General features: G+C 36.1%; 1 protein-coding gene across 1 annotated transcript in view; it reads left to right on the top strand.

Annotated features, from left to right (window-relative positions):
- LOC137387075 (integrin alpha-PS1-like) overlaps positions 1 to 12149 on the top strand; it is an 80541-nt gene that overhangs the window by 36141 nt on the left and 32251 nt on the right. Inside the window, exons 6-11 of the mRNA XM_068073368.1 lie at positions 4808 to 5018; positions 5217 to 5461; positions 5956 to 6047; positions 10667 to 10818; positions 11149 to 11298; positions 11815 to 12001. Of these exons, the coding sequence (XP_067929469.1) occupies positions 4808 to 5018; positions 5217 to 5461; positions 5956 to 6047; positions 10667 to 10818; positions 11149 to 11298; positions 11815 to 12001 (1037 nt within the window). The remainder of the gene's footprint in view (positions 1 to 4807; positions 5019 to 5216; positions 5462 to 5955; positions 6048 to 10666; positions 10819 to 11148; positions 11299 to 11814; positions 12002 to 12149) is intronic.

Raw genomic sequence — 12149 nt, 5'->3', positions numbered from 1 at the left:
ATGTAAACTCTGATCTACAAAGACTAGACACTCCCATATAGTAAACCTCCTATTATGTAAACTCTGATCTCTAAAGACTAGACACTCCCATATAGTAAATCTCCTATTATGTAAACTATGATCTCTAAAGACTAGACACTCCCATATAGTAAATCTCCTATTATGTAAACTGTGATCTCTAAAGACTAGACACTCCCATATAGTAAACCTCCTATTATGTAAACTCTGATCTACAAAGACTAGACACTCCCATATAGTAAACCTCCTATTATGTAAACTCTGATCTATAAAGACTAGACACTCCCATATAGTAAACCTCTATTATGTAAACTCTGATCTACAAAGACTAGACACTCCCATATAGTAAACCTCCTATTATGTAAGCCATGATCTATAAAGACTAGACACCCCCACATAGTAAACCTCATATTATGTAAACTCTGATCTATAAAGACTAGACACTCCCATATAGTAAACCTCTTATTATGTAAACTCTGATCTATAAAGACTAGACACTCCCATATAGTAAACCTCCTATTATGTAAACTCTGATCTATAAAGACTAGACACCCCCATATAGTAAACCTCATATTATGTAAACTCTGATCTATAAAGACTAGACACTCCCATATAGTAAACCTCCTATTATGTAAACTCTGATCTATAAAGACTAGACACTCCCATATAGTAAACCTCATATTATCTAAACTCTGATCTCTAAATACTAGACACTCCCATATAGTAAACCTCCTATTATGTAAGCTGTGATCTATAAAGACTAGACACCCCCATATAGTAAACCTCTTATTATGTAAACTCTGATCTATAAAGACTAGACACTCCCATATAGTAAACCTCCTATTATGTAAACTCTGATCTCTAAATACTAGACACTCCCATATAGTAAACTTCCTATTATGTAAGCTGTGATCTATAAAGACTAGACACCCCCATATAGTAAACCTCTTATTATGTAAACTCTGATCTATAAAGACTAGACACTCCCATATAGTAAACCTCATATTATGTAAACTCTGATCTCTAAATACTAGACACTCCCATATAGTAAACCTCCTATTATGTAAGTCGTGATCTATAAAGACTAGACACCCACATATAGTAAACCTCTTATTATGTAAACTCTGATCTATAAAGACTAGACACTCCCATATAGTAAACCTACTATTATGTAAACTCTGATCTACAAAGACTAGACACTCCCATATAGTAAACCTCCTATTATGTAAACTCTGATCTATAAAGACTATACACTCCCATATAGTAAACCTACTATTATGTAAACTCTGATCTACAAAGACTAGACACTCCCATATAGTAAACCTCTTATTATGTAAACTCTGATCTATAAAAACTAGACACTCCCATATAGTAAACCTCCTATTATGTAAACTCTGATCTCTAAAGACTAGACACTCCCATATAGTAAACCTCCTATTATGTAAACTCTGATATCTAAAGACTAGACACTCCCATATAGTAAATCTCCTATTATGTAAACTTTGATCTCTAAAGATCCGGCTTGGAACAAAACTCTTGTACCACTAATGGGCTTCCATACAAAAAAGTAAAAGTGGTACATGTCATTGCACTCCAGTTCATTAGGGAGTTTTGTCAATGTTTGCAATCATGAATGGAAAGCTGAATTTCCGGAAGTAGCAGAATCCTCCGTTTTTTCGTGACGTCATTTTATCGTTGATAGCCATCTCTATAGACAATTTTATCGTTAAAAGCACGAAGCTTTTGCAATGAATTTTTGAAAACGATGCTTTTGTTTGCAAATTTTTTGTTACAGTAATAAAACAACACCAAAAATTACTATTAAATAAAAGAAAAACTATCGTTTTCTACAAATATAGTGGTTTTATTCGTGAACGAACGCATGTGAAAACGGTTTGATGACGTCATAAAAAACGATGGATAGTGATGCTACATTATTGTCATTAAAAACAACTCAAGGCGTGTTCACTCGCAATTCTAAGCCTTCAAAACAATAATAGTTCTATTGCTTTCAAATCTATCATAAAACATGCTGTTATAGTTCTATTGCCTTCACATCTCTCATATAACATCTAGTGTATTTGAGTCATGCTCAAAAAATGGAAATGCTATTCTTATCTTTGTCATAGCATAATGGCAGCATCGTAGCAGCATCGTAACAGCATCGTATCAACATCGTAGCATCATCATATCAACATCATAGACCCATCATATCAACATCATAGCAGCATCATATCATCATCATATCAACATCGTAGCAGCATCGTATCAACATCATAGCAGCATCATATCATCATCATATCAACATCGTAGCAGCATCGTATCAACATCGTAGCAGCGTCTTAGCATCATGTTAAAACATGAAATTGTTAACTAGCTTTTGTTCTGCCCACCTTTGTCAATGACCTTCCTATATCTCACCACCCTTCTTCCACAACCTCTCTCTATGACCAGCTGATGCTTCCACAATCTCTCTCTCTATGACTGATGCTTCCACTGATGCTTCCACAACTTCTCTCTATGACCAACTGATGCTTCCACAACCTTTCTCTATGTCTAACCTGAATGTATCTTCAGTTTCATCCCTAGTCCTTCTTCACAGATTAACTGTCATTGATTACTACTAACCTTCAATCATGAATAGTCTGTGTTCCATCTCTGCAGTTTTTATGCGGATATTATCATTATTAGTATCATTTACCCTTGGCTAGACTGTGCTTTTACACACATTTCTCAGCTTGCTGCAGCTCTACAAATAAACAACAAGGTGTTGAGTTACTCGTACCTCGTTAGTCGTAGCTCTAAAGTGAAATATAATATGGGTGTTTAGTTATTTTTTGATGATCATTCCAGCTGAGTGGCAACAGGCTGTTGTTAATATCAGGAGGTGTTGAAAATTGATTTATAAAGACGTCAAGTGCCATACAATTCTGTATCCTTTGTAAAGACGTCAAGTGTAATACAATTGTGTATCCTTTGTAAAGACGTCAAGTGTCATACAATGGTGTATCCTTTGTAAAGACGTCAAGTGTCATACAATGGTGTATCCTTTGTAAAGACGTCAAGTGTCATACAATGGTGTATCCTTTGTAAAGACGTCAAGTGTCATACAATGGTGTATCCTTTGTAAAGACGTCAAGTGTCATACAATGGTGTATCCTTTGTAAAGATGTCAAGTGTCATACAATGGTGTATCCTTTGTAAAGATGTCAAGTGTCATACAATGGTGTATCCTTTGTAAAGACGTCAAGTGTCATACAATGGTGTATCCTTTGTAAAGACGTCAAGTGTCATACAATGGTGTATCCTTTGTAAAGACGTCAAGTGTCATACAATGGTGTATCCTTTGTAAAGATGTCAAGTGTCATACAATGGTGTATCCTTTGTAAAGACGTCAAGTGTCATACAATGGTGTATCCTTTGTAAAGACGTCAAGTGTCATACAATGGTGTATCCTTTGTAAAGACGTCAAGTGTCATACAATGGTGTATCCTTTGTAAAGATGTCAAGTGTCATACAATGGTGTATCCTTTGTAAAGACGTCAAGTGTCATACAATGGTGTATCCTTTGTAAAGACGTCAAGTGTCATACAATGGTGTATCCTTTGTAAAGACGTCAAGTGTCATACAATGGTGTATCCTTTGTAAAGACGTCAAGTGTCATACAATGGTGTATCTTTTGTAAAGACGTCAAGTGTCATACAATGGTGTATTCTTTAGACTAGCTGTTTGATAAGCAGCATGCATGCTGCATATTTTTATGCTTCTACGCATGCATAGAGCCAGCATAGATTATTGTCTGCGTTTTATGGAATATCATATATACTACTATTGCCAGGGGTCTAGTAAATGTGTTAGCATCATTTTGGGTGAAGCGTTTTCATAAGTTACATAAGTTACATAACACAAAATTAAGGAACATCTCTTTTATTTTAAGCATGGTCAAAAAATATGAGACCATTGGTAATGTTGAGTTTTACCGTAGCTTTCTCCCAAACTTACACCAACTCATATCTGGCAGAATGTGTTCACAATCTGTAAGTTCAAGTGTGTACTGAAGCGATTGTGAGTAGTTTTTAAAAAACTTTTTAGATGGGACTACTGACTACAATGTAACTCTGCGGGGAGTTCTCTAGGCAGGACTACTGACAACTATGTAACTCTGTGGGGAGTTCTCTAGATAGGACTACTGACTACTATGTAACTATGTGGGGAGTTTTCTAAGCAGGACTACTAACTGCTATGTAACTCTATGGGGAGTTCTCTAGGCAGGACTACTGACTACTATGTAACTATGTGGGAAGTTCTCTAGGCAGGACTACTAACTACTATGTAACTCTGTGGGGAGTTCTCTAGGCAAGACTACTGACTACTATGTAACCCTGTGGGGAGTTCTCTAGGCAGGACTACTGACTACTATGTAACCCTGTGGGGAGTTCTCTAGGCAGGACAACTGACTACTATGTAACCCTGTGGGGAGTTCTCTAGGCAGGACTACTGACTACTATGTAACCCTGTGGGGAGTTCTATAGGCAGGACTACTGACTACTATGTAACCCTGTGGGGAGTTCTATAGGCAGGACTACTGACTACTATGTAACTCTGTGTACAGTTCCCTAGGCAGGACTACTGACTACTATGTAACTATGTGGGAAGTTCTCTAGGCAAGACTACTGACTACTATGTAACCCTGTGGGGAGTTTTATAGGCAGGACTACTGACAACTATGTAACTCTGTGAAGAGTTTTCTAGATAAGACACATTACCCCATATTACTTGTTTTATGCAGGCTCTTCAGCTATTATTGTCGTGAATCTCCTAAATGAAAGGAAGAAGGTGGCGGTGGTCGGAGCTCCACGTCAAAAAGATAATGGCGCTGCTCTCATTTTCTCCCTAAATCAACAAGATTCAGATTTTGTGGAGAAGAAACGATTTAAGGGTGACCAGTTTAACTCGGGCTTTGGTCACTCAGTTGCTGCAGTTGACATCCTTATGGACGAGTGAGCCATGATTATATTATTCTAATGAACTGTATGACATTAGTGATGCTGTTGGTGACCGTTTACATGCAGTTCTATCAGTTTTACATTAGTTTTATCAGTGTGCCAGCTTTCAGTAGTCTTTTGTTTACACTCAGTGTGGCTTGTTCTAGCACTAATCAAGAAAACAAAAACCTGAAACATTAATACATTGCCCAGGCACCCGAGTCTGTTGGTGGGAGCGCCTTATTACCGTCCCAATGCTGCTAAAGATAAAGACTCAAGCAGAATGATAAGCGGGGCTGTTTATATATATTATAATTATGGATATGGAGTTCAGACAAGCCACGAGATCATAACTCCTGACGCTTGTCCCTATGGCATAAGCATAACAGAGTGCAACAATGCCCAGTTCGGATATGCAGTCATCACTCTTGGAGATGTTAATGGAGATGGTAGACAAGGTATGCAAACAGTAAACAAAAAGAGAAATGTTTGTAAGTGGCAAGGCCAAGTAATAGCAACTGACTTGAAAAGAAGGCGGGTTGACATGAGATAAGAAAGCGGGTAAAAGGGTGTGAAGAGAGAGGGTAACTCTAGCAGTGTTGCTCATCTACCAGCTTACCAGCCACTTTTACGCTTGCTGATATTTGTTAAAAAAATTCAATTCAGTGCTCCCTCATTTGAGCAATTTTTTATGGTTCACCATTTCATATATGTACTAGCTAGTTTCTGATTTTAGGTGCTTGCATTTTATGTTGTTTTTCATTAATCAGAAAATTGTATTTGAAAAAAGGAAGTACCAGACACCTTGAGCTATGATGTATTTCATTTACTTACTTAGTTATCTGCACTCAGTGGCTCGGTCGAAGATTATTATTTTATTATTGTCATTTGTTTTGTTATTATGCTTTATATTGTTCATGAAATTATGAACAGCATTTCATATTTTACTTAGATGTGGCGATTGGTGCCCCATTCTACGGGAAAGGAGCTGTGTATATATATAATGGCATGAGTAACAAGAAACTCTCTAGCAAAGCCAGTCAGGTATGTGCCTGCATAGTGCTAGTACAACTAGGTACGACTTGTGTAACATATACTGTGATTGACAGATAGACCGAGAGAGAATAATAGTTTGAAGGAGTCTTGTGAAGACGTGGCTGTATGCACAAGGTTGTATAAGGTCACAGAGGTTATGCAAGGCATAGTCAGATGTTGTTGCTAGTCAGATGTTGTTGCTAGTCAGATGTTGTTGTTAGTCAGATGTTGTTGTTAGTCATATGTTGTTGTTAGTCAGATGTTGTTGCTAGTCAGATGTTGTTGTTAGTCAGATGTTGTTGCACTTCAGATGTTGTTGCTAATCAGATGGTGTTGCTAGTCAGATGGTGTTGCTAGTCAGATATTGTTGTTAGTCAGATGTTGTTGCTAGTCAGATATTGTTGTTAGTCAGATGTTGTCGCTAGTCAGATGTTGTTGTTAGTCAGATCTCGCGTGTCAACCATGCCAAAGGGAAGCCTTACTGTGTAACTTCTTGGCAAATACCTCGAAAGAAGGAAAAAGTAGCCGAAAACATCTACATGCTCGCAATGCAATTACAGCACAATCACTGAGAGATTCCTTAGTACTGCATATATATATATATATATATATATATATATATATATATATATATATATATATATATATATATATATATATATATATAATCTCAGTGTTTGTCTTTTTGTTAAACCCCAAGTCCAGTTATAGTAATTAAAGTTTAGCAGTGAACATTCCACACGGCACTGGATTTGATCTTGTGACCTCCAGATTTAAAGACGGCGAAGTTAACCATTAAGCTACACAAAATACAATGGATTCATTGGGCAAATAGTCATTACAATTGGTTAAGATACTCACACTTGAAGCGCTTGCTTGAGGTTAATAGCTAGCACTGTTTACTGTCACACGTAAAGATTGTAAGCTGGTCCAAAACGCGGGTATTGTTTTAGTAAAGATTTTAAAAAAAATCTAGCTTTTCAGGAGTAAGTTACTCAAATTCATTAGGTATTTATTGTATTACTATTATAAAGTCATAGGCTTGTGTCTTTGGCATGTGGAATCTTTTTATTAGACGAAACGCTATGATGGCTAAACATAAACTGCTCTCGTTATATCCAGCAAGCGGGATTAACTGGTATATGCAAGACACAGAAATAGCAAGCAGCAAGTAAAACAACAGGGCATTGAGTGCAACTAAGCCACCTCATGACCATTACCAATGCAACACCGGGCATTTGGCTAGTATATATATGTTTGTCTCAATGTTTGTCTGTGTGTCCAGTTATAGCAATACGGTTTTAAAAATTAAAAATCTGCTGCGCACTAAAATTTAACACAGAACCTCCAGTTCTGCAGACAAACATTTATCCAATACACGGCGCTGGCCAACTATCTATACTATGGAATAAATATGGCACATACTTATTACACATGCCAATCTTTCTTGGTTTCACGCTTAACTCTGCTGCTAGCCTTATGTGTGGAGCCATACCAGAAAAAAAAGTGTGCCCATACTTGGAAAAAATGCTTAAACTCGCATATCAAGACATGCAATCACTATAGTGCTGTAGTAGGCACTGCAACCGGTACAGTATGGACTACACAGGAATATAAACAGTACACACAAATGAATATATAGTATGAATTACATATAGTATATATATGAATTACACAGAAATAAACACAGTACACAGAAATAAACACAGTACACAGAAATAAACACAGTACAGTCATACTTCGACTTACGAGCTTAATGCGTTCTGAGACTGAGCTCGTATGTCAATTTACTCGCATGTTGGTGCAATTTATTTATATATAGAACAATTAAATATATATTGATTGGTTTCCATACTCTAAAAAATGCAAATAAAACACTCAAAACAAGATATTGTAACGGAAAGAACATGTTGGTTATTGTCCTAACTTACCGCATGCTTTCAAAAAGCAACAAATAAAAAATAATGCAAGGAAATGTGATTAATTAAAATGTAAAATTAAATACATACAATAGCAGCTAACGCTAGCATTTGCCAAGGAGGGAGATATAAGTTATCCTTCATTACGACAGTTGACTTTGATAAATCTAGATTTTATCAATGTCTTAAAAGACAAACTTAGAAGCAAACCTAAAAGCAAACTCTCATTTTCGACTTAACGTAATTAAAATTTCTTCAGCGTTCATAGTTTGAAGTTTCTCGCTGGTTAGCTAATTTTTTCTTTGTTTCGCTTTCACGACCAGCCGGTCGTTTTAAGATAAACCTATCTAAGGATGTTTGCCTTTGTCGCCCTTTCAACATGTTGCAATTAGGACGAACACAGGTGTCGTCGCAAAGGGTTAATGCACGACCACTAGCCAACTTGTCCGAATGTCTATTTTTATAGTTTTGATGGATAGCACCGCGGCCTTTTCACATAGCATCGTTTCAGTACGCTGTCACCAGCCAATTGTTTATCTTTTATCCAATGCCTGAGCAGTCTCTCCATCAGCGGTCGTGAAGATCGCTGTGCCGTTTATTAACTATGGTTAGTCCTTTTGCGAACTAAATGCCCTGAATATAATCCTTCTGTTTGATAATTGTGGATGTATTTCTGTCAAATTGCTGAGCTAGCGCAATCACGCATACACATTTCGCATATTTTTCAATAATTTTCCGTTTAATATCAACTGTTATCATTCGCTTTTTCTTTGCATTATCTTTCACTTTACTGGCAAACTTTTGGTCAACGCACAGTACTTTTAATTCACATAATTCTGCACTGAAAATCGCGCACAAAAAATACGGTACAAAAGTATAACCTGAGCAGTTGAAAAATACAGAGTGATGCTGTTCTCATAAAACACCTCCGGCATACTTGGCAACTGACTCACGTGCTCGTATCTCAAACATGGCTCGTATGTTAGTGCTAAAACTTGCTTGAAAGCTGGCTCTTATCTCAAGTTTTTCGTACATTTGAACACTCGTAAGTTGAAGTATACAGAAATAAACATAGTACACAGAAATAAACATTGTACACAGAAATGAACATAGTAAACAGAAATTAACACAGTACGCAGAAATAAACATAGTACACAGAAATAAACACTGTACACAGAAATAAACATAGTACACAGAAATAAACACAGTACACAGAAATAAACACAGTACACAGAAATAAACCCCTTCATTTAAAAGTTTGAATGGTAAACAATGGTCTGAACATCACATGATGAGCAAAGCTTTTTCAATTTTCCTATACGATAAATATCAACTGACAGATACTTATATTGATAAATATCAACTGACAGATGCTTCTATTGATAAATATCAACTGACAGATACTTATATTGATAAATATCAACTGACAGATGCTTATATTGACCAATATCAACTGACAGATGCTTATATTGATAAATATCATCTGACAGATGCTTATATTAATAAATATCAACTGATAGATGCTTCTATTGATAAATATCAACTGACAGGTACTTATATTGATAAATATCAACTGACAGATACTTATATTGATAAATATCAACTGACAGATGCTTATATTGATAAATATCAACTGACAGATGCTCATATTGATAAATATCAACTGACAGATGCTCATATTGATAAATATCCACTGACAGATGCTTATATTGATAAATATCCACTGACAGATGCTTATATTGATAAATATCAACTGACAGATGCTTATATTGATAAATATCCACTGACAGATGCTTATATTAATAAATATCAACTGATAGATGCTCCTATTGATAAATATCAACAGACAGATACTTATATTGATAAATATCAACTGACAGATACTTATATTGATAAATATCAACTGACAGATACTTATATTGATAAATATCAACTGACAGATGCTCATATTGATAAATATCCACTGACAGATGCTTATATTGATAAATATCCACTGACAGATGCTTATATTGATAAATATCAACTGACAAATGCTTATATTGATAAATATCCACTGACAGATGCTTCTATTGATAAATACTATACAATATATCGACACTCAGGAAATGGTGACCATCATCAACTATGCTACCATTATAATGTCTGACAATTTTCTCAATCGAATTGTTAATAATTGACATTTATGACTATCAATGTTTTTAACTGGGTCATTTGTAGCCTAGTTGCTTAGAGCACCTAAATAGTAAATATTTTTTTAGCTTACTTTCTCTGTTAGTTAATCGAGCTGTAGCCTCATTCAAGGTGCTTGAATAGAACACAGATCTCTCTTTACAGCTTACTTTCTTTGCTAGTCAATCGAGCTGTAGCCTCATTCAAGGTGCATGAGTAAAACACAGATCTCTCTTTACAGTTTACTTTCTTTGCTAGTCAATCGAGCTGTAGCCTCATTCAAGGTGCGTGAGTAAAACACAGATCTCTCTTTACAGCTTACTTTCTTTGCTAGTCGATCGAGCTGTAGCCTCATTCAAGGTGCTTGAATAGAACACAGATCTTGTGTCTTGCAGCCCATGAACTTGTGCCCTCTTTCTGGCCATGTTGTTTGGCTATTGCCCAAAAAATGAGAGTTCCAAATTAGAAATGTCTGCTGAAGAACATCAATGTTGTCTACTATATTTCTTAGTTGTAGAATGTAATTATTCTTTTCTGCAGGTGATCATGGCCTCTGAACTGAACTTCAACTTTTTAAATCGACAAATCTCTGGTTTTGGAATTGCCCTCTCCGGGGGTCACAACATGGATGGACAAGGACACACAGACATCCTTGTGGGTGCCCATGACTCCTCTCATGTCATAGTTCTTCGGTATGCAATGTTCGCCTATTTTCTCAAACAGGGCTATTGAATTCTTACTAGTAATCAGGGCGATGAGGATAGGACAACTCCCTTATTCAGACGGCAAGGATTAAACTTTATTTTAGGCAAATTAAGTGTATTTCCAAAAGTATTTGTTGATAATGTAAAGCTTTCTTTAACAAGTTACTTTAAAACAAATTCAACTAAGAATGTAAAAAACTTACTCTTAAGTAATGCTTAAAGCTTGTTCGTAAGACATGCCGTGCACTGGTGATAGTCAATTAGCAGTGCTATTTACTTAACTCACTTTCTTTACCCTCGATCAACTCATTGTCTTAGATCACGGCCTGTCATTACCATAAATGGAGATGTTAACATTATAACTTCCGAGATAAAACTGAAGGAACCTGAGTGTGTTGAGATTGGAACCAATCAGCAATGCATTGACTACCAGATGTGTTTTAACGCCTCTTTTACTGACAGCAGCAGGTATGTGTCACTCTTCTCTAGCAGACTATAATATATTTTATATTATTCACTAAAATACAGCATATTTGCTATGAGTTGTGTGCAGATGCCAAACACAGATATTTTATTTTGTCTAACCTCAATCGTTTGCAGAGATTTAAACTCATGTCCAAATAGAACTTATTTCACCAATAGGCTATCTCACAATACTGTACAATATTTGGTCAAATATGATTATGTTCACTACACTACCGAAACTGTCTAGCCTATTTTGGAAAATTATGAAAGTGTTCACAAAAACCTTGCTGATTTTCATGATTACAACATATTGCTTAGTTTGAAGCGGGGTCATTAGAGTACCCATTGAATATCCATGGAGAGTACCCATGCTACACATGGTCTTGCTGTGCAAGTTTGAAACTAAGCTAGCAACTTTCGCAAACTTACAAAGGTGACAAAAAATAGCCGTAGAATAGCGTTTTCAAGTTGGATTAGACAATGGATTGGTCTCGGCTCAAATGCCCTACCCCTTTGTAGGAACTCAGCTATTGAAGTTATAACCATAGAATATACGCTTATTGGAGACTCAGGCTATGAATTTCCTAACAACAGAAGAGTCGATTTCAAGTCAAAAGATGATCAGCTTCAATCAGTTAAAACTGGGACTAAAAATATCAGTGTTGACAGACAACAGATTTGTGAATCTCAAAGAGTCTATTTACTGGTGAGCTGTATTAACTTGAGGATTGATAATCTTTAACTCAAGGATTGATAATCTGTAACTCGAGAATTGATAATCGGAAACTCGAGGGTTGATAATCTCTAACTCGAGGATTGATAATCTCTAACTCGAGGATTGATAATCTCTAACT

This window comes from Watersipora subatra, chromosome 2, assembly GCF_963576615.1.
Source record: "Watersipora subatra chromosome 2, tzWatSuba1.1, whole genome shotgun sequence".
Taxonomy (NCBI): Eukaryota; Metazoa; Bryozoa; class Gymnolaemata; order Cheilostomatida; family Watersiporidae; genus Watersipora; species Watersipora subatra.
This window is presented reverse-complemented; position numbering and strand designations above follow the sequence as displayed.